Source organism: Lithobates pipiens, unplaced genomic scaffold (assembly GCF_037356315.1).
Source record: "Lithobates pipiens isolate NorthernLeopardFrog02 unplaced genomic scaffold, aLitPip1_a1.2 Scaffold_8, whole genome shotgun sequence".
NCBI lineage: Eukaryota > Metazoa > Chordata > Amphibia > Anura > Ranidae > Lithobates > Lithobates pipiens.
Window position 1 is genome coordinate 177,850,080 of NW_027507903.1, and position 24,341 is coordinate 177,874,420.

Sequence of the window (24,341 nt, forward strand, 5' to 3'; positions counted from 1 at the left end):
TAGATAATGCCTTCGTTACAGTTTTGAGCTGTCTTCTCATTTGTAGAGTAAATTGCGAGAGATCGGCGAATAATTGTACATCCACGATTTTGCGGGTCCCTGAGATGTTGGGGATAATTGAGAGGAGCTATTAGAATATGAGGATGATAATTCCTCATCCATTTCAGGTGGATGGCTATCAGAAAGGTTTGTGTGAGTTTTATTATTTTTCCTCACAGCTCTGGCGGCGCCATCTTGGATTTTAGTCAGCTCACTGCTCTGTTTAAATGTAAATGATGACAGCTTTTTTGGTCCCCTTTCTTGTCCTCTTTTGCGAGACATTATTGCCCCTACTGTCCCAGGAGTACTGCAGAGTATTTAGGTATGTTTTTAGAGGAGAATACCTGCCTGTTTTTTGCTGTTAAACGGCCAGCTGTGGAGAGCTCTAGGCTTAAGCAGCCATCTTCTTCAGCGCACAAGCCACGCCCCATGTAGGGAATCTTTTGACAGACATTTGGGGGGTGAGGAGAGTAAGGACCTACAGGTAGATCAATTATTTTCTACTTTATAAATATGCCACATTGTCTGTCAAGTTAAGTGTGATAAATAATTGAGCCATCAATACAATAAATATTTTGTCTGTTTTAAATCATTCTCTTTATTAATACAAAATCATTAAAGCATAATATTTTCCTAATACAGATCAAATAGAGTGAATGGAGGAAGAGGTAATAATAGAGAAAATGGCCATAGCTTTTCATAACATATTTATACTCCAAATGGTTGAAAGTATGTCAACACCCTCCATTTTATTTGGTTCAGGTGTTTTGCAATAGCGCTGACAAAGACATCTTACACAAATCCAGGAGGTAATGTGAAGAAAAAGCATAGAATCTTTTTTATTTGTATACATGACCTTTATCCAAAATTAAAATATTGTTTCATGTAGCACCTAAAAACAAGAAAAATGATATATTATCATTGTGTGACAGAAGCACCTTCATACTTTTTAGGCAAATATAACATCCATGCAGAATAATGTTGATTTACTAAGTGAGTTGAGAATCTTAACTCATACTTTGTGAAGATTAACTTTAATTATCCAGTCATAAGAAAAGCAAGTTCCGTATACTTATTTAACTACTTGCCGCCATGCTATAGCCGAAAGGTGGCTACAGCATGGGCCTTAATTTGCCAGGAGGGCATCCATGGACGTCCTCCTGAGCAAGCGTTGTCTGTGCGTCCCTGCGTGTTGTGCGCGCCACGCTCTGTGATCACCGAGTCTATGAGACTCAGCTGATCACAAATCCGAGTGAGGGGTCGATCACGGACCCTTACCCTGTGATCAGCTGTTAGCCAATGACGGCTGATCGGGTGATGTAAACAGAAGCTCAGTAATTGGTATTTTTTTCCCTCAGGTTGTCAGCATGAGGGGAAAAAAAGCCGATCACCTGCTTCTGTCAGAGGGACATCAGTCCCTCACACTGAAAGCAGCGGCTGCATTTTCTGTGCCCTCCAGTGTCACCTGCCAGTGCCCACTGTGCCCCCTACCAGTGCCACCTATCAGTATCAACCAGTGCCATCTACCAGTGCCCACAGTGCCACCTACCAGTGCCCACAGTGCCACCCATTAATTCCCCCCAGTACTGCCAATGAATGCCCATCAGTGTCTCACATTAATGCCACAGATCAGTGTTGCCTATCAGTGTCACCTGCCAGTGCCCATCAGTGCCACCCATCAGTGATCATCATTGCCCATCAGTGCCACCTATCAGTGCTGCTTATCAGTGCCACCTATCAGTGCCAACCATCAGTGCCACCTCTCAGTGCCACCTATCAGTGCCCCCACATCAGTGCGCATCAGTGCCACCTATCAGTGCCCATTAGTGCTGCTTCTTCAGTGCCTATCAGTGCCTATCAGCACAGCCTATCGGTGCACATCATTGCAGCCTGATCAGCACACATCAGTGAAGGAGAAAAATTACCTGTTTTCAACATTTTATAACAAACTATGGAACTGTTTTTTTTTTAAATGTTCGGTCAAAAAATAAAAAACCCAGCAGCAATTAAATACCACCAAAAGAAAGCTTTATCTGATTGAAAAAAAATGATAAAAATTTCATTTGGGTACACTGTAGCATGATCGCGCAATTGTCATTCAAAGAGTGACAGCGCTGAAAGCTGAAAATTGGTCTGGGCAGGAAGGGGCTTTAAGGGCCCAGTAAGCAAGTGGTTAAAGACTGGGTATTCAAACTGAACATGAATTAGTTTGCTCATAACTGGATCATTTTTAATTTACTCAACTTATATTAAATCAGCATCTATCTAGTTTTTTCTTCTTTCTTTGCTCAGTGTACTTACTTTCCAGCTGAACCAGACAATTTTTGGATAGGGAGTACCCAGCTTTATGCACACATATTTAAAGGTGGCATTCAATTAAAATGGTAATCATCTAATGTTCTGTATACCTTTATTGTCCAAAATCAAGTTTCAGACAATATTTTTTTAATCTTAAATACAGTGGTGAAGGGATACAACCTCTGCCAGGTTCTTACATCAGTGTCTCCACTGGGGAGATTTTTCCTCATTTTCTGCCCTAATAACCATGCTAGTACTGAGGGCAATTCTTCATATTGGATGCAAAAAACTATAAAAGCTTAAGGAGGTTTTAACTATTACTGAGTCTACTAATAAATTGGACAAAATTTGCTCAGTGCACAATATCCTTCAATTGAAAAAATGTAAGGTGCCAGGTGGAAAATTCTTGGCCAAACAACAGATGCAGGCACTGTTCAGGTATTTTGGAAGCTGGGGGAGGCTGGGTGTTAGTTAAAATAATACAGGAGATTTGTCCTCTGTAGATTGGATGGATGAATCTGTTTGTCCAACTCAATACTCTGCCCAAACTAACAAAAGAGTTATGGCTAGAGATGGACTTTATGTACCCTCATTGGGTAAATGTTTCAACTTCATAAAGCAGACAGCCTCCTAGCTCATTAACATGAACCCTTCTGAGAATCTTTTTTCTCAAGCCTAGTATGCACTTCTAGCTTTCTTTTGTTCAACCCAACTCAGCTAAATGAAAAAAACTGACAGCTTAAAGCGGTAGTAAACCCGCTATTTTTTTATTTTTATTTTTAACACCTGCAAAGCAAAAGGCATAATGAGCTAGTATGCACCGCATACTAGCTCATTATGAAATACTTACCTTAGAACGAGGCCCCGACATCTGGCACGATCCACGCCGAGGGAGCTGACATGCTCCCTCGGCGTTTCTTCCGGGTATCGCGGCTCCGGCGCTGTGAGTGGCCGGAGCCGCGATATCGTCACTCCCGCGCTTGCGCGCGGGAGATTTCTTTCCGGCCGCCAGCCACTGCCGGATTTTCAGGCCGAGAATCCCCTCGTGTGCATGCGCTGCTGCAGTCAGCGGCGCATACCGAGGGGAATATCTCCTAAACCGTACAGGTTTAGGAGATATTTTTTTACCTACAGGTAAGCCTTATTATAGGCTTTCCTGTAGGTAAAAGTTACAAAAAAGAGTATACAACCACTTTAAGTCTGAGCTGCTGTACTAACAATCCAATGTTAGTGCAGCGACCCCCCCCCCCCCCAGGCCCCACCAGAACACTCTGGAGTGCTGATAGGGAGCCAGTTGGGAGACTTTTTTTGGTTATGTCCCATCAACAGTTTGGCCGGCTTCTGTCGGACTGGCTGCAGTACACACAGGCTGAATTGCTGCCCTCTGTATTTTTCAGACTTCAAATTTGTAAGCTAGTTACTTCTTTTGTACAGTGTGGAAACCAGTCTGGGTGAGAGAATAGATCACATAGCTCCATGGGCACAGCTTTGTGTCGTTCTTAAACAAAAAATATTTTTTGTATAAAATGGGAAACGTCATGACCATGAACAAATCTTATTATAAAGTTTACTTACAGAATGGTCTCGATTGCGTATGTTTCCATTTATGTATCCATTTTCATAATTGCCAAATCCTTTGTCCTGGTATCAGAGAATTGTTGGGTTTTATAATTGTTGGTTTTTACATTTAATTTTTCATACATACCTAAGGCACAGTGATGCCAGAAATCAGAGCAATAGCAATTACCTTAAAAGTTTTCTGATCATTGGAATAAGCCTTGCCTCTTTTGGATAGTGCATACAGCACAGCATCATGGATTGTGGGAAACAATATAACACTCTGGATACTGTCATCAAAGAAACCACAGTGGTTCAGCTTATCCAAAACTGTACCTTTAAAGGAATGAGAATATTTTTGAAAAAAATAAAATATACAAAGGAAGCATTTTAAGAATTTTTGACGAAATTTGTTTTTTAACTGAATACCGTAATATGCTTTACATGTTTTAACACAGAGAAAGCAAAGTCTATTGTTTGATACACTAACTGATAAATGGTGGTACCATAAATGATTGAATTATTGCTGATTTAACTTAGTGCAACTGGAAAAAAGGCACTGGGCTGTTATCCTGTAGACAGGGCTGTATTAAAGTAATATTAAACCCAAAAACAAAAATATAATATAATGCAGCTTACCAATCCTAAAATGTGGTGGCTGCATTTGTTTACTTGTTTTCCTTTATTATACTTGGTGACCTGACCCGTAACACATACTCAGTTCTAGAGTGGTTCTTTGGAAAAGCACTGGAGTCATTCTTGGACAGTAGAACTATCTGGCGAGGAAAGTGTCAGATGGACTAGTAGATTCAAATGGACATAAGTGTAGAAATTAAGAAATTAAATCTGAATTCAGGGTGATACTTTTTTGCATAATAATGGGATAAAGGTTTTATGTACCGTATATACTCGAGTATAAGCCGAGATTTTCAGCCTCTTTTTTGAGGCTGAAAGTGCCCCCCTCGGCTTATACTCGAGTCATCGCTGTCTGCCCGCTCGATCAGCGTGTCGAGCAGACAGACAGCGGCCATTCTATAATTCAAAAGCCGCGCCTCCGGCTCCGCCTTCGCCTGTGATAGGCGGAACACTGAATTTCCCAGCAGCCTGTGTTCCGCCTATCACGGACATCGTATCATCCTCGTACTACGGACGAGGATGATACGATGTCCGTGATAGGCGGAACACAGGCTGCTGGGAAATTCAGTGTTCCGCCTATCACAGGCGAAGGCGGAGGCGCGGCTTTTGAATTTTACAATGGCCGCCGAGGCGCCGACGAAGAGGGCACGGGACGGAGGCAAGGCAAGGCACGGCACGGGACGGGACGGGACGGAGGCAAGGCAAGGCACGACACGGGACGGAGGCAAGGCACGGGACGGAGGCTCGGGACAAAGGCTCGGGACACAGGTAGGCTGGACACACACACACACACACACACACACACACACACACACACACACACACACACACACACACACGGATGGATGGAGACACACACACACACAGGGATGGATGGATACACACACACACAGGGATGGATGGATGGATGGAGACACACACACACAGGGATGGATGGATGAAGACACACACACACAGGGATGGATGGATGGATGGAGACACACACACACAGGGATGGATGGATGGATGGACACACACACACACAGGGATGGATGGACGGACACACAGGGATGGACGGACACACAGGGATGGACGGACACACACACAGGGATGGACAGGCATGTCTCACCCTCGGCTTATACACGAGTCAATAAGTTTGCCAGTTTTTTTGGGGGTAAATTGGGGGCCTCGGCTTATATTCGGGTCGGCCTATACTCGAGTATATACGGTATATGAGTGCAAGATGATTATTGGAAGCACCCTTGTCAGTGTTAAATGATTTCTCTCAACCCTATAACTGACACTTTTGCTGTACAGCTTGGTCTGTTAAAGGAAGTTAGAAAAGCAAAGATTGATGTTTTATCGTTGGTGACAGGCTGCATCATATATGTCATATGTTTTTGATTTTGTTTTTAGTACCACTTTTGGAGCAACTGATGCCCTAAGTAAAGCTTAAAGTGGTTGTAAACCCTTACAGACCACTTTGACCTACAGGTAAGCCTAGATTAAGGCTTACCTGTAGGTCCATGAAATATCTCCTAAACCTTGTAAAAAGACAGGCACCACAGACAGCGGCATGCAGGTGCATTGAGCATGCCTCTGCTAACGGCGATATGCCATTAGTGGCGGCTCCCGTGCACATGCGCGGGAGTGACGTCATCGCTACTCCGGCCACTCACAGTGCCGGAGCAGCAATACCTGGAAGAAGATGGATGCTTCATGCTACAGAGGACAGCAGTGACATCGCTGGCTCCTGTGTCAGGTAAATGACATATGACACATAACACATGTGATGCATAGTAGCTCATTATGCTTTACCTTGGCAGGGAGACAAAGAGGAAGTAAATGATCCCCAGACGATGTCTATGCAGTCTATGCACACGAAACACGTCGGAGGGACTCCACTGCTGCCATTTTTTATGTAAAAGTGCTAAATCAACTGCTTTAATGTAAGTTTGATAATCTTTTTTAATAAATTGAGTTTTACGGAATTACGCTATATGGCCCCATTCTTTCATCCCATATGTTCATCTCGGGGAGTTTTGCCTGTTCTGCGATCGGAGGATACTGGTTCCGTGTGTATTCTTGTCTTGGAAGAGATTTCCATTATTGAGTTCCAGGTTCCAGTGCTCGTTGGCTTGAGTGACCTACAGTCGCCTCAGACTAAAGCGTGATAGACCCTTGGAACATATGTTCGTTTGGGTCAGAGACATTCGGTAAGCCTACATCCGTGGTATTGGCACGAGGGTGTTTGCACTCTTTAACCCTGAGGATTGGAGGACACACATACTACTTTATTGCACCAAGGGGGATTTTGATTGTTCTTTGGGAAAAGACTGTATTGAGTTCACTGAGGGACACTTTTTTTTTTTTCTTTTTCCATATACATGTTCACATTGAAATTGTCTAATTATTCTTTTTGTTATTTGTCAATAATTGGGATAATTTATGTCATGTAAATTATACAGGACATACAAGTGACAGACACATTTGACCTGTACACATATGTTTTTTTATTTTAGCGCAACACTTTTCCTTTATATGTTATCTGAACTAAAATATAAATTTTTAGTGTGTTAGCTGCTTTTTCCGTTTAGATAGCGCAGTGTTTTTTTGTGATTTAAATTTACTTCCTCTTTAACAATAGTGTTCCCTAGCCCCCTCATTGCTTAACTAACAAGACATTAAGACACATGAAGAGACACATGTGACTCTATGACACACTTTTGAATTCTGATGTGTCCCCACACGACAAATGTTGGTGCAGGAAACAGATACAAGTACCTGTTGGAAACAAGTTCATGAGTCTGGGGCAAGTATCAAATGTGGGGCTTAAGCGTAGGGGCCTCTATGATTAAGCCCTGTACTGGGTGTAACGCGTTACAGGGGGTTCTCTTATGGGCAGGAAATCAAGCCAAAGACGCTTTAACTTAAATTCGACTGGTAGTGTGCCTGGACAGTGTGCAGGCAGGCGTAATTTTTTTGTAGTCCTGGTTCACTGTGCTCTGACACAGCAGCATACAAAAATTGGCACTCTGGCTTGAGTCTGTATACCAACTTATAGTGGGTGTTAATTACCTCCAGTTTTGCTATTTACGAGGTAGAGGTAAATTTGGTGCAGTAATACAGCCACCTTGTAAAAGTGGCACTTTTAAAAAATACCCGAATCCGCTGCACATTTGCTAAAACTATAGTAACAGGTGTCATGAATAGGGATGAGCCGAACACCCCGGTTCAGTTCGCACCAGAATTTTAAAACGGACCGAAAATTTGTACGAACTTTAGAACCCCATTGAAGTCTATGGGACTCGAACGTTTGAAATAAAAAGTGCTAATTTTAATGGCTAATATGCAAGATATTGTTCTAAAAAGGGTTTGGGACCCGACTCCTGCCCCAGGGGACATGGATCAATGGCACTGATTTTAATGACGATTAAAGTGAAAAAAAATGAAATATTCCTTTAAATATCATGCCTGGGGCATGTCTATAGTATGCCTGTGAAGTGGCATGTGTTTCCCGTGTTTAGAACAGTCCCTGCACAAAATGACATTTAATGGCAAAAAAAAGTAATTTAAAACTGCTTGTGGTTTTAATGTAATGTCTGGTTCCGGCAATACGGAGGAAAATCATTGAGAAAAAAAGGCATGGGTAGCCCCCTGCCCATTATCAGTCCCTTTGAGTCTTGTACAGATATTAAGGGGAACCCCGTACCAAAATTTAAAAGGTAAGGCGTGGGGCAGTGTAGCTCCAGTCAAAAAATCTATTTTTAAGCTTTTTGGAAAACATAGGAAAGGGTTATCTGTATAATTTTTTTGGCCGTCCTTCTTTTTTCATCTCACTTTCTGTTGTCTCCTTCCGTTTGCAAGTAGGAGACGTTTGTAAGTTGGATGTTTGAAAGTAGGGACCTGCCCTATATGCTCTGCAGAAATGTGGGCCTAAGGTGTTAGTGTTGCCACAACACTGTAAGCGGTGCAGGAACGGGCCCTGCTGTGAAATATTATATCAAGAATTGTAATAACACGCCCCTGTTAAACAGGGGCTGAAAAATTGGACCTTAGCCACTGGTGGTGTCACCCAGAACCAAAAATGTTCTTCCAAGCTATCAGCAGGATCATTGAGGAGGAAGAGGATAGTCAGTCAACATAACAGGACAGTCACTCAGCATCAGCATAGGCAGTCTTGAAAGGATGTGACATTTCAAAAAAAATTATTCAGTTACATCAGCTTCAGGTGCTTGGTAGCTGGTGGTGATCCAAGACTGATTCATCTTTATGAAGGTCAGTCGATCAACCGAGTCAGTGGACAGGTGCACCCTGTGATCGGTTACAAAGCCTCCAGCAGCACTGTAGGTGCGTTTGAAAAGAACGCTGGATGCAGGACAGGCCAGTAGCTCAATTGCATACTGTGCAAGCTCTGACCAGTGATCCATCCTCAAGACCCAGTAAGCCAGAGGATTTTCGGTAGGAAAGGTGTCCAAGTCTGACCTTGCCCCTAGGTATTCCTGCACCATGTAAATCAGACGCTGGCAATGGTTGCTGGAACCGATCATACCTTGGGGCTGCAGACTAAAAAATTGTCTGAACGCATTGGTCAGACAGCCACCTTCTCCACCACTCTTTTGTGACTGACCGAAGCCTCAGCAACACGTTGTCTAGGACCGCAGACCTTTCTGCAAGGCCTCCCGGAGATGTCTCATCCTCTGCTCCCTCTGCGATGGCAAGATAAGGTCTGCAACCTTACCATTGTACCGTGGATCAAGAAGAGTGGCCAGCCAGTAATGGTCCCTCTTTTTGATCCGACATGATCCGCAGCCACGTACAAGTCCACAGGTTTCTTGGGACTGTAAATCATCCCTAAAAGACTGCTGCTGCTGATGCTGAGTGCCAGGCTCCACCTCCATGCTGACACAAGCCTCCTCCTCCTCCTCGCCCTCTTCATGTGTGATGGGTGGGACAGCAGGAACACTGTCTGGATAAAGGGGGCCTTGAGAGGCAAGGAAGTCCTCCTCTTCCTGCCTCTGTTCTGCCTCAAGTGCCCTGTCCATTATTCCACGCAGTGTATGCTCCAACAGGTGCACAAGAGGTACAGTGTCACTGATGCATGCACTGTCACTGCTCACCACCCTCGTGGCCTCCTCAAATGGTGACAGGACAGTGCATGCATCCCTGATCATGCCCCACTGGCATGGTGAAAAAACCAAGCTCCCCTGACCCTGTCCTGGTGCCGTAGTCGTACAGGTACTCATTGATGGCCCACTGCTGCTTGTGCAGCCGCTGCAGCATGGCCAACGTTGAGTTCCACCTGGTGGGCATGTCACATATAAGGCGGTTCTTGGGCAGATTCAACTCCTTTTGGAGCTCAGCCAGCCGAACACTGGCATTAAATGATCAGCGGAAATGCCCACAGACTTTCCTGGCCTGCCTCAGGACATCCTGTAAGCCGGGGTACCTGCCCAAGAACTGCTGCACCATCAGGTTAAGGACGTGAGCCACACAGGGCACATGGGTCAGTTGTCCCTGTCGGAGGGCGGAGAGGAGGTTGGTGCCATTGTCGCAAACCACCATTCCTGGCTTAAGCTGATGTGGCGTCAACCACCTCTCGGCCTGCCCCTGCAGAGCTGACAAAATCTCTGCCCCAGTGTGGCTCCTCTCCCCCTAACAAACCAACACAAGCTTGGCATGGCATCTTTTTGCGTTTTGGGGACACTAGAAAAGGTTTTGGTAACCTTAGAAGAAAAAGGTTTTGGTAACCTTAGAAGAAAAGGTTTTGGTAACCTTAGAAAAAAAGGTTTTGGTAACCTTAGAAAAATTTACAGAGTTTTAGTTCTGTTCGGGACAGAACTGGTGACTGATGATCAATGTATTGTGTAAACTTTGTGTATGATTGTAAAACTTTGTGTATGATTGTATAACTGCTTTGCTTTAAAAGTATCACTCTGAATGAATTGCGCTGAGTGTGTATATGAGTGTGTATATGTGAACTGCTATTTTGTTTTCAAGAACCAAAAAGCATACTTGGTGAGTGGTATTCCTGAATGTTATAAAGTTACAATTTGGGTAAAGCTATTTTGGGAAAGGTAAACAGATTAATGCACATTGCAAAGTTAATTTCATAGGAGATTTAAATTTGTCTGAAACAAAACAGCAGCTCCATGAGCAAAATTGTGTTTATTGTATGTCTGAAATACTCTTGAACTTGTTCCAAATTTATTCTGTTACAGACTTGAAGGGATTGTAACTGCATTGGTATAAAAAAGTATCACGGACAGTGCTGATTTTTTTGTTAAAGGAATCTAAGTCGAGGTATTGTCTGATTGTCTGATTCCCACCGTTGTCTGATTGTCTGCACCGTTAGGTGGCAGTCAACCACGATAAATTGTTTTGCTTTCATAGGAAAATGGAATGTACATCACTGCCTAGTTAACCCTTGGGTGGGTCATATGGTAGGATGGACAGAAAGTCGGTCTGGGTATTGTGCCAACTTTGAATCCATTATTGATCCAGACTTTCCTGAGTAATCTCAAACCCCATTTAGTGGTCCCAGTCAAACAAATGATTACTGAATGGTAAACACTTTCTAGAACTGACTTTGGCAAAGCTCTTTCACAGAAATATGCAGCAGGTTGTTTTGATATACCAAAGCCGTCGCCTGTCCCCACACAACATGTTCAAGGGAATATGAAGGGGAACTTTAGAGGCAGAGGAAATTTTAGAGGCAGATTTAGAGGCAGAAATGGAAGAGGGACGAGTCGCTCTACAAACAATGGATGTTTCAATTGCGGTGCTGAGGATCACTGGGCGAGTCAATGTCCTCACCCCACCGCTCCTCAGACTCCCGATACCGGCTCTGTCCCTAACCAGACACAACAACCACAGGCATCCATCCAACAAGGTCCAACATTTCCAATCAAATGGGGAAATCAACAACAATGATGGGGCCCGGAGCGTAGTGTCCCAGCTTTTCCTTTTGTCTCAGATGATTTCACTGACAGTCCAATGGTTGTTATTTCAATAAATGGGAGACTCCTCCCCTATCTCGTCGATAGCGGGGCCACTAGGAGTACTATTTGTGAAGATCATTTCAGAGGCAAGTGGGAACCAGTGGAACCCTCTTTGGGAATTAATGGGATACTGACAAAAATATATAGGACCCCACCCCTACCAATAGAAGATGATGAAGGGTACACCATATGCACACATTCTTTTAGGATAATACCAAGGTGTCCTGTAAATTTGTTGGAAAGAGACTTGTTTGGACCACTAGGAATCACAATTAGAACCAACTCAGGAGGAGGTCTAGACATTTCCTCAGATAAAATCACTATAGTAGCATGCAAACCAGGTTTATTGATGCTGTCACAACAAAATAGTGTAAAAGATTTTGAGGATATAGACCCCCAGGTCTGGTCTACATCAGATCTGAATGTAGGACTTGTTTCATGCACACCATACAAGGCCACTCTCAAAGAAGGTGCATTTCCTATCTATCACAAACAGTATCCACTCTCTAAAGAAAAGATGGATGGCATAGTGCCAATGGTGAAAAAGTTTCTGCAGGATGGAATCCTGGAGGAAATTATTTCTCCATACAACACACCTGTTAACCCTGTAAAGAAGTCGGATGGCTCCTTCAGATTTGTACAGGACTTGAGGGCCATAAATGACCTCATAGTCCCAATAGCACCCATTGTACCTGATGTTCCATCACTACTGTCCTCCATTCCAGCAACAGCCAAATGTTTTACTGTAATTGATTTAAAGAATGCTTTTTTCTCTGTCCTTGTAGACAAGGAGACAAGGCCACTCTTTGCTTTTACTGTGTCGATTGACCAACAAAATCGCCAGTTTACCTGGTGTAGAATGCCCCAGGGATATATAGACTCACCTGTGGTCTATTCTTTAGTACTCCAAGCCACCCTCAGGCCTTGGACTGCCCCTCATGGTTCTGTACTGTTGAAATATGTTGATGATCTTTTGATTTGTAGTTCTTCAGAGGAGGACTGCCGAGCTGATAGCCTATCCTTATTGAAATGGTTACATATGTGTGGTCACAAAGTGTCTAAGAAAAAATTACAATGGTGTAAACAGGAGGTTGAGTACCTAGGGTTTGTGCTGTCTCCGGGAGTTAGGAAAGTCAGTCACAAAAGAACTGTTGCTATAGTGGGTCTGCCCCGCTTACTTACCAAGAAAGACTTGCTAACCTTTCTTGGAATGATTGGTTACTGCCGCCAATGGATACCTGACTGTTCTTTCTATGACAATACATTGAGACAAGCAACCCTCTCTGAAATGTCTGATATTGTAAAATGGTCTGATGAAATGTTAAATGCTTTTACCATGTTGAAAAGTGCAATGGTTACCAGCCCGAGCCTCGGCCTCCCTGATTTTGGCAAAATGTTTAACTTGTTTGCTAGGGAAAATTGCAGAACCATGGCAGGAGTACTGGCCCAGGAACATGGTGGGAGACTGCACCCTATAGCTTTTTTCTCAAAGGTGGTTCCAGTACAGGTGCAAGGCATGCCTGCTTGTCTCAGAGCGTTGGCTTCTTGTTCTATGGTTGTAGAGTTGGCAGCACCATTTACCTTGGGCCATAACACTACTTTACACACCTCACACAACGTTACCACACTCCTCAAAACTTTACATACTCAGCATATGTCAGCACAAAGATTGAGTGGGTATGAAGTCATCCTCCTGTCCAATCCAAACCTGAAATCAAAAAGTTCAAACATAAACTCTGGCCCAGCTCCAATTTTGAATGCCTTATTAGGTCTTAAAGGAGAACAGGATGACTTACCACCACCTCATGACTGTACACAATCAATACATCAGGACACTTCACCTAGAGCAGATATGCTTTCAGTACCAATTCCTACTGCACAACAGTTTTTGTTGATGGCTCTTGCAGCAGACCAAATGATAATGTCTATCATGCAGGATATGCTGTTGTCCAACTGCCGGATACTGTCCTCGAGGCCAATCCAATACCCTATCAGTCTGCACAAGCTGCTGAATTGATAGCATTAACCCGTGCATGCCAGCTGTTTGCAGGAAAAGAGGTAAACATTTACACCGATTCCAGGTATGCTCATGGTGTGGTCTGGGACCATGGTGTAATATGGCTTTGCAGAGGATATGTGGCAGCAGATGGAAGGAGCATCTCATACTCTGACCTAGTCACAGCATTACTAGATGCAATTCAGTTGCCTTCAAAACTAGCTATCATGCACTGTAAGGCACATACAGGCCAAATGACTGATATAGCCAAAGGTAATGCACTAGCTGACAGAATAGCTAAAGAAGCTGCATCTACACAAAAGGCAGACATTCACATGCCCATGCTAACACCTCAGCCACGTTCCCTGAAAGAGACACATTGGCTCACAGAACTGCAGGCTTTTGCCACCCCTGATGATATTGTGTAATGGAACTGTGATGGGATGGTACAAAAGGATCCTAAAACAGGTTTAATCTTCAAAGAGGGGAAGCCGTGTATTCCTGTTGCTAATGCCCCCCTGTTCATTGCACAATACCATGGACTGGGTCACAAGGGATGGCAGGCCACATGTGAACTTCTAGATGCAGATTTTTTCATTGCAGGATTACCTAATCTAGTCAAAGCTTTTGTAAGGAGATGTGTCACTTGCATTAGGAACAATCCAACAAACCCAAAGAAATCAAAGCATGAACATCTTGAGTACCCAACAACACCGTTTACCCATTTACAGATAGACTTTACACATATGCCCAAAGAAGGAAAGAAACAACAATATCTTTTGGTCATAGTGGACATGATGTCACGCTGGCCAGAGATCTTTGTCACCAACAATGAAAACGCACAAACTGTAGTGAAGATCCTCACACAGGAAATTATTCCTAGATGGGGATGTCCATTGCAAATAAATTCAGACAATGGCCCAGCTTTCACAGCTAAAATCTGCCAAGATCTTGTAAAAGTACTAAAAATAGACTGGAAATTTCACCTCCCCTACCATCCACAGAGTTAAGGAATTGTAGAGAGAATGAATAGAACAATTAAAGACAGGATAAGGAAAGCTACGGGTGGGAATTTTGGCAAGTGGAAAAAAGTTCTCCCAGCTGTATTAGCTGAAATCAGAATGACCCCTCACTGTGTGACGGATTATTCCCCCTTTGAGGTACTCATGGGTAGGCCATTCCCCACACCGTGGGCTAATCATCCCTTGATGGTAGAGAAAGGTGATTTGGAACAAATACAGGAGGAATATGTAAAAAAAACTGATTGAAACTCTTGATATTGTTGAAAGAAGAGTTGCTCGCACCTCTCCTTCTTCTTCACAGGTACCAACCCACCCGTTCCAGGTCGGTGATCAAGTTGTGGTCCACAGGCTTCAGAAAGGTCGAAAGCCACAAGAGGTTCCATTCGGACCAGTGACCAAAGTGGTAGACATCACCAGGACCGCCATCCTTACAGAGGAAAGTCCTACTTGGATCCATGCCAGCAGAGTAAAGAAGGTTGATCTAAGCCCAGGAATTGAAGAAAGGCTGAAAAGAGGTGAAGCAGGTGTTTTAAGTCCTCAAAAGACAAGCACAGACATAAAGGACAGTGATGTCACTCATTTCACCACAGACTTCTGGGAAGGCCTTTTGCCTTCTGGTGATGTTTCTACTTCTGATCTTTGTCCCAGTGCAGATAATAACCAACTGTATCTTTCATCCTGATGACTTAAGTGCCTTAAAACTCATATGTGGTAAAAACGAAATATACACCAACCATACTGACTTTCACCTGAGAAATCGCAGTAAAAGAGATGTCTCTAATGAATTGATCAAAGAAACAAGTTTTTATGGAAAAATTTTACTGTTAAAATGTAAATATGCTTATGCTAGAAGAAGTTGCACCCAGAAACTGCTAAGATCCCACTTTTAGCTGTCCCTCTAAACCTCAAGTCATTATTGGAAAATACTCTAGTCTTAAGTATTAAGAATGTCTCAGAAGAGTACCGCAATCAGAGTATTATGTTTTAAACTTTAGGAAGGACACATGAACCCGATGGAATAGGTATGTGTTCCAAGTCTGTATTTAACATTTCAAAGGGTATTCCCTTCCACACCAGTAACATTATCATAGGTCATATGTGTAGTTACAAAAATCAATCCCTTAACAACACCATTAGTGAACTTACTACATACAGGAACACAACCTCTGGGATACTTGTGAGTAAACTTGTTAGTGCTGCATTTGAGGCTGGAACTGAGCCCCAACGTAGTTCTCTAAGAAGTTTTTCATTGGGAAACAATACATACGTATGCTGTGCTAAAATTTGTTACCCATGGATCCCCACAGGAGTGAAAGGATGGTATTATTTAGCACAGTTGGTACCAGTCATGTCAGCCCTAGGCCAGAATCAGGAACATCACATACAAGTTACTTCAAGTCCAGTACATAGGTTAACTTATAAATACAAGAGAGAAAACCCACCTATCTTTTCAACTTCAGATAAGTCATGGACATGGTTTCCATCCTGGACAGGATGGGGCATAACCATGATGGACAAATTGAATAACTACACTAGTCTAATAAATGATGTTATGGAAAAAAACTCCCAAGATATAGGACTGCTTAATGTCGAGCTCAAAGCAATTAGAAGACAACTAGAGTTACACGAATTGGCTATTGAAAGCATGAGTGCAGCTCTGACAGGTTTATGCGAAATGACCCAAGATTATGAATGTTGTACATGGTGTGGCAGCACGCAGGTAAAGTCACCTGGTTGTATCCAGGATGGGAAATATGTGTGCCCTAGATTCAGGCTTTATGCAGACTTTTACAATTAGAGGATTTATTTTCATGTTTTATTTTTTGTTTGGCTGTTATATTTATCACTGCATGTAGCATAAATAAACCGCATCTTTTGTTTTTTTGCACCTACAACGCTGTCTGCTGTGCCTGATTTTGTGTTGTGAACCCATCCAGGGGGTCACACACACCCGCTGCCGAGCTAACCCCTCACAGTTGGTGGAGAATGCGGGCAGTTTTTTTTCAATTTTTTTAAAGGCCAGCATGGAGGAGATACTGAGACAGCTGGCTCTAGCAAATGCAAATCAGCAGCAAACAAATGCGGCTTTACAAAAGAGCCTTGCAGCCCAGCAGAAAGCTCACCTGCAGAGTCTGAAAGCTCAGCAACAAGCACAGCAGCAATCTGAAGCCCGCTTTATAGACCTGTTGCAGAAGCAAGAGCAGAGTTCTCAACAGAAAATAGAGACATTAATACAGCAACGTCCGCAGACCAATGAAGCAAGTGGTTACAATAATACCGCATCCTTTGGTGTGAGCCGTTTATTGACAAAAATGACTGGAGAGGATGATCCGGAGGTGTTTTTGACCACATTTGTTTCAAATTTCTCTTTATTTATTTATATTATAAAAAACATACATTCAAAATTTTCCATTCAATTTTCACATCATTATAAAACATTCCCCATACACAAAAAAAAAAAAAACACATTTGAAAGGACTGCTGAAAGGGAAAAGTGGCCTAAGGAGCAATGGGCTGGACTGGTGGCCCCTCTGTTAACTGGGGAATCGCAGAAAGCGTATTATGACCTAGAGCCTGACCAAGCAAAAGACTATGTGGTGCTAAAAACAGAAATATTGGCACGGGTGGGTGTCACCCTGGCCGTCCGGGCTCAGCGTGTGCATAATTGGACTTTTCAGGTTGGAAAACCCCCCAGGTCTCAAATGTAAGATCTCATTCACCTGAGCAGGAAGTGGCTGCAGCCAGAGACTTTGACCGCACCAAACATTGTGGAACGTGTTGTTATGGATCGTTTCCTGAGAGCTCTTCCTACTGCCATCCAAAAATGGGTAAGCCATGGAGACCCAGAAAATGCAGATAAACTTGTGGATCTGGTTGAGAGGTACTTGGCTACAGAGAACCTGACCACCTCTTCCAGGGACTCACGGACTTTCCACCCTAAGACCAGATCATCCCCAGTGGCGGGTAAGATGACTCCAAGGGGTGAGGGTGGAGAGAGTGAGAGGGTGGGATTTCTACCTAAGGTCTGGCGGGAGCAGCCCAGGAAGCCCATGCTGCAAGAGACAGCGAAAAAGAATATTTGCTACCGCTGGCGGCAAGAGGGACATATTGCAGCCAATTGCCCCGTTGTGGATGAGCCTATGCAATGTGACTTTATAAGGGAGAAACGTCACTCGCTGTTTGCGACAGTTGCATGCACTGCCATTCGGGGACCTGAGAAACATTTATGTAAAATGTGTATTAATGGTAGAAATGTTGATGTGTTGCTGGATTCAGGTAGCCTGGTAACATTGATAAAAGCTGAATTAGTTACTAAAGAGGTCTCTGGGAAGAACAGGGTGGCTGTTATTTGTGTGCATGGGGACACCCGAGATTATCCTGTAACTTCAGTGTTTTTTGAGACCCCCAAAGGTAACCTCTCTCATCAGGTGGGGTTAGTGTCTCACTTACCACATGATGCTATTGTGGGAAGGGATTTTCCAAAATTCTGGGAACTCTGGGATTGTCCTGAGCCCCCCACTGGTGCCCCTATAAACCAGGAAGATGACCAGAATTCCTCTGGGAGTGGTGAGGACTCTCCTGAATTTCCCTTGTCGGTATTGGCGGGGGAAACTCGAGAAACTGGGGAGGAGCCAACATCCTCAGATGAAAACATGCCGTCTGTGGAGTTTTCGGATCTTGAGGTTCACAGGGAAAATTTTGCCACAGAACAGTTAAAAGACCCCACCCTAATAAAGGCACGGGAAAATGTGGTGAAAATAGATGGCGAGTTAGTGAACCCAGATAAGACTTGCCCTTATCCTTACTTCACTATGGAAAGGGACCTGCTGTGTCGAGTGGCTCAAAGGGCAGAAGAAACCATTGAGCAACTTGTAGTGCCCAAACCTTACAGGAAGTTGGTGTTAGAATTGGCTCATGGGCACATTCTGGGAGGTCATCTGGGGACAGAGAAAACCAGAGAGAGGGTATTGCAGAGATTCTATTGGCCTGGGGTCATGAAGGAAATAGAAAATTATTGTTCCTCCTGCCCTGTGTGTCAGAAGTCGGCACCTATGCCACATTTCCGTAACCCGCTGGTACCTCTTCCTATCATTGAGGTCCCCTTTGAAAGGATCGCAATGGATTTGGTAGGTCCGATAATGAAGTCCGCCAGGGGGCATCAGTACATTTTGGTTATATTGGACTATGCCACCCGTTATCCGGAAGCAATTCCTCTCCGAAATACCTCGGCCAAAACCATAGCCAAAGAGCTATCTCTTGTTTTTAGCTGCGTCTGTATTTGTAAGGAACTGCTTACGGACCAAGGTACACCCTTTATGTCCCGGGTTATGAAAGAATTATGCAAGTTGTACAAAGTGACGCAATTGCGTACATCTGTGTATCACCCCCAAACAGATGGGTTGGTTGAAAGATTCAACAAAACCCTTAAACAAATGTTAAAGAAGGTGGTGGATAGAGATGGAAAGAATTGGGACTGTCTAATACCCTATCTAATGTTTGCCATTAGGGAGGTACCCCAATCCTCTACGGGTTTCTCACCCTTCGAGTTGCTCTATGGGAGACACCCAAGAGGGCTGCTGGATATCGCCAAGGAAACTTGGGAAAATGAGAGTTCTCCTCACAGGAGTGTGATTGAGCATGTCGCCCTGATGCAAGATAGAATTGCACAGGTAATGAAAAATTGTAAAGGAACATTTAACCCAAGCGCAGTTAGCACAGCAGAGAGTGTGCAACCGTGGGGCCAAGACCCGTACTTTTTCCCCGGGGGATAGGGTCTTGGTGCTAGTCCCTACGGTTGAAAGCAAATTTCTGGCCAAATGGCAAGGTCCATATGAAGTAATTGAAAAAATTAGTGAGGTGAACTACAGGGTTAGACAGCCAGGAAGGCGAAAGCCAGAGCAGATCTATCACGTCAATCTGCTGAAAGCCTGGAGGGATAGGGAATCCCTAGTCGCAGAGACTTTGTCACAAGCACAGCCTGATTGCTTAGTTCCTGAGGTTGGAATAGCAGACACCTTATCGAAAGCCCAACAACAGGAGGTTAAAGAGTTTGTACTTCGTAACAAAGAGATTTTCTCTGAGCTGCCGGGACAAACATCTGGCGTAGAGCATGACATTATCACATCGCCAGGATGACTGGTCCAGTCCTATCGTACTAGTGCCCAAACCTGATGGGAGCTGGCGGTTTTGTAACGATTTTCGACAATTGAATAAAGTTACAAAATTTGACACCTACCCCATGCCGCACATAGATGAGTTGATTGACCGGCTGGGAACAGCCCGAAATATGACAACTCTTGATCTCACCAAAGGGTATTGGCAAATTCCCCTGGCCGAGTCGGCCAAGGAGAAAACTGTGTTTGTAACCCCAGATGGGGCATTCCAATATAAGAGAATGCCGTTTGGGTTACAGAATGCACCAGCAACATTCCAGCGGAAAATGGATAAGATTCTGAGGCCCCATCAGAAATATGCTGCAGCTTACCTGGATGATGTGATTATCCATAGCACAGACTGGGTCTCACATTTGCCAAAAGTACAAGCAGTCCTAGACTCTATCCGGGAAGCTGGGTTTACGGCCAATCCAAAGAAGTGTACCATTGGACAGGAGGAGGCCAAATATCTTGGGTACACTATTGGGAGGGGGGTGATAAAACCCCAAGTCAATAAAGTCGAGGCCATACAGAGTTGGCCACGTCCCAACAGCAAGAAACAGGTACGAGCCTTTCTGGGAATCGCTGGCTATTATCGACGATTCATTCCCCATTTTGCTTCTCAGGCGGTGCCCCTCACCAACCTGACAAAAGGGAAAGAGTCGATCATGGTTAAATGGTCCCCAGAGGCTGAAGAAGCATTTCAGTCCTTAAAAACAGCCTTATGTAGCCAGCCAGTGTTGTACTCACCAGACTTCTCTAAGGACTTCGTGGTACAAACTGATGCATCAGACGTTGGGTTAGGGGCAGTGTTATCCCAGGTCTGGAACGGGGAAGAGCACCCAGTCATTTACCTCAGCAGGAAGTTGAAGTCCCATGAGATAAATTACGCCACGATTGAGAAGGAATGTTTAGCAGTGAAGTGGGCTCTAGATTCCCTTTGGTACTATCTGCTAGGTAGACACTTTGACCTGGTGACTGATCACGCTCCTTTAAAGTGGATGGCTCAGAACAAGGAGACCAATAGAAGGGTAAATAGGTGGTTCCTGGCCCTACAAGAATTTAACTTTACAGTTAAGCATCGCCCTGGTGTTAAAATGGGGAATGTGGATGCTTTGTCTCGGATACATACGTGTCTGACTGCTTGTGTTACAACCCCAAGGTTGAAACAAGAGGGGGGGGTATGTGGCAGCATGCAGGTAAAGTCACCTGGTTGTATCCAGGATGGGAAATATGTGTGCCCTAGATTCAGGCTTTATGCAGACTTTTACAATTAGAGGGGAAGAGTTAATGAGCCCAGCTGAAGTAAGTGGGCTCATTAAGACCTCTACAAAAAACCCCAGCATGCTTAGGGAGATGCTCCATCCTGGAACCAGTTTTGTGTTGTATAGACTGGGGAGTGTGATATCTGTTCTGTGCGGTGAGTTAACGCCTGTGTGGCAAACCTCTACAACAGAGACAGGGACTGGTGCAGCACAAGGCTGCACTCAGTTGTTAGACAGGGAATCTAAGTGTGTAGTTAGAGGTCAAGCTGACCAGGATTTATTTTCATGTTTTATTTTTTGTTTGGCTGTTATATGTATCACTGCATGTAGCATAAATAAACCGCATCTTTTGTTTTTTTTGCACCTACAACGCTGTCTGCTGTGCCTGATTTTGTGTTGTGAACCCATCCAGGGGGCCACACACACCCGCTGCCGAGCTAACCCCTCACAATGGTTTCACAATACCAGCCTGGAAATCCCATACTACTATGATGTTATTAGTCAACACCGAACACAGGTAAATGAATTAATGAAACAAGCAAGGGACATAGGTAATTATGGATGTAACCCCTTTTCTAGTTTGGGTTTAGGTGGAATGTTTTCATGGTTAAAGGACATAGTGATTATGATTATCATAGTACTATTGTTAGGATTGATAGGCTACCTGATTTTCAAGCTTATTCTACTTTGTATTAGCAAATGTACTACACCAGACCAACCTTCTCACGCATATACACAATATCTGCAGCCATATGTAAATGAATATAACAAACGTAGCAAGAACCATAGATTTCAGGAAGCTGTGGATCTGTAGAAAGTCATTTCATGACTTAAGAGGGGGTTGAAAGGTAAAGTTAAGCATCCATCTTGTTTCTGTCAGCCATCTTAATATTCACAAACTTCCATTTTACAATATGTACAGTTTGAACACCCCTTTAACTTCTCAGATAACTGTCTCAACATTTGTTCTCACACACTTATCTAAAACTTTCACACATTTTCTCAGCATTCCTTTAGCTACTGGAGAAATCATGTACTGTCTCTTGTTATCTTTTTCTCATATTATTTTAGTCAGCTTAGAACAAAGAACAATAGCGTTTTGTCTTGACCAGCTGTAATCGTCTTGATGTCTACTGCGCATGTCTTATTCTGTGTGACGTGAAATTTACTATATCAATCACTTTGTGATAACTCAATACAATTATTTCTTGAAGGACGCCATGGTGTGTGTGTGGTTTTATTTGTCCTTGGAGAATTGATTCCAGATATATCTGAATTTATACAATACAATGGATCTAAGGTCTGAGAGGTTGAGGGGACCACCCTAGACACAGGATTAACCCTTTCAGTTATAGCGTCTACAAAATAGGGGATACATTTATGGCATTTTTATTATTATTATTTTTTTTTACTAATAATGGCAGTGATCTACGATTTTTTGTGGGACTGCGACATTGCGGCAGACAGATCGGACACTATTGACACTTTTTTGGAACCATTGACATTTATACAGCGATTAGAGCTAAAAATAGCCACTGATTACTATATAAATGTCACTGGCAGGGAAAGGGTTAACACTAGGAGGCGATCAAGGGTTTAAGTGTGTTCACTGGGAGGTGTTTGCAACTGTATGGGGGCCGGGCTGACTGGAGGAGGAGAGAGATTGTTGTTCCTAATCACCAGGAACAGACAATTTCTCTCTCCTCCCCTGACAGAATGGGGATCTGTTTCTTTACACTGACAGATCCCCGTTCTGCCTGTTTCTGGAGGGATCACGGGTGACCAGCAGACATCGAATCCACTGGTCTACCGGACGGTTGGCTCCCCCAGTCGTAAATTGTCACACGTGTGCGCCCACAAATCACTTTGTAAACACTCGGGGTACAATGACGGTGATTCGCAAAGGGGAGCCAACTTGCCGCAGTACAACTGCAGCGGGCGGTCCGTAAATAGTTAAACAAACATGTTTTCATTTTATTTATTTAGGAGATTGGGCATGTATCAAAATTAAGAAGCTGACTCAGGCCTTTCATTTAGAATTGATTAGGGAAATTACTTGAATTCAATAATAAATGATTATTAAAAAAAATAAAAAATTTCTGTCTAGAAAGATGAAGGCAGAGGAGCCCCATATAAGTGTATGGGGCTTTAATGCATCTACTGTACGTGACTAGGAGAGAGAGGGCTTGGATTGATTAGCTCAGGGCAAAGGAGCAAAAAGGATAAATGCCCCTTATTTTAAAGTGCACTTATCCTTTGTGGTGCCCCCTTCTTTTGGTGCCCTAAGCATGTGATTATTTTCGTAATGGTTACTACAGACCTGCCTATACATTTAGACTCCTTTCACACCACACCGCCCATTGCATCGGTGGTAAAACGCCGCTATTTTTTGCGGCGTTTTACCGCCGGATTGGCGGCAGATTTGCAGCGCATTTCGAAAGGGTTAAAACCGCCGGCCATATGCTGCAATAGCGGCGTTTTGCCGGCGGTATTACAGCGCTGCCCCATTGATTTCAATGAGGAGCAGCGGTGGAGGAACGGTAAACGCACTGCTCCTTCACCGCTCCAAAGAAGCTGCTGGCAGGACTTTTTTTCTGACATCCTGCCAGTGCACCGCTGTAGTGTGAAAGCCCTCGGGGCTTTCACACTACACACAATAGTGCAGCTTCTTTAGGGCAGATTGCAGGCGCTATTTCTAACACTATAGCGCCTGCAAAATGCCCTGGTGTGAAAGGGGTGTTAAAGGCATCAATTATCAACAATACTGTCTGCAGGGAATTACAGAATAAGCTATGACACAGTGAGGGGAGTTGATCAGAATGGATTTTTTTTCAATGGATCTAACTTTTATTTTCAAAGTTTAATTGAACAAGCTGATTGGTTACTACTATTCACAGCTACTGCAGATTCTGTCTGCCCCAATATTAGCAATCCCTACTTCAGATTGCCATGGATGGAAACAATTGTCTTGACTTTCACTTTTTTAGGAGTTGCAATAATTACATAAGGTGCATTTGTAACCTAAGGAAACGTTACCAACCATGATTTTTGATGAATCATGTCTGTGCCATGTAAAGGTAAACATTAGACAGATAAGAAACAGCATACCCTGTTTAACTATGAGTGAGTATACATCACAGGATAATGAACACAACCGTCAACCAGTCACTAAATTATATGTAATCATACTACTGAGCAGATGTATAGGGTTTCTTTGTTCAGACTAGCTACCGTTGCAATGCAGGTTTCAGTATGTGATGACATCACTCTTACTACTGCATAAGTGATAGAAATCTGGAGACATGCAGGGCCGGATTAACATAGGGGCTATTGGAGCTGCAGCTCTTGGCCCCTTTCTCAAGATAGGCCCATTTGCCCCCCCCCCCCCCAAAAAA

General features: G+C 43.6%; 1 protein-coding gene across 1 annotated transcript in view; it reads right to left on the bottom strand.

Moving 5' to 3' along the window:
* Positions 1 to 612: 612 nt before the first annotated feature.
* The window catches only part of LOC143964033 (chloride anion exchanger-like), a 105,792-nt gene continuing 82,063 nt past the window's right edge, over positions 613 to 24,341 (bottom strand). Inside the window, exons 18-20 of the mRNA XM_077473749.1 lie at positions 4,085 to 4,230; positions 3,913 to 3,978; positions 613 to 931 (exon numbers count right to left, since the gene is read on the bottom strand). Coding sequence (XP_077329875.1) covers positions 908 to 931; positions 3,913 to 3,978; positions 4,085 to 4,230 — 236 coding nt within the window. The 3' untranslated portion in view covers positions 613 to 907. The remainder of the gene's footprint in view (positions 932 to 3,912; positions 3,979 to 4,084; positions 4,231 to 24,341) is intronic.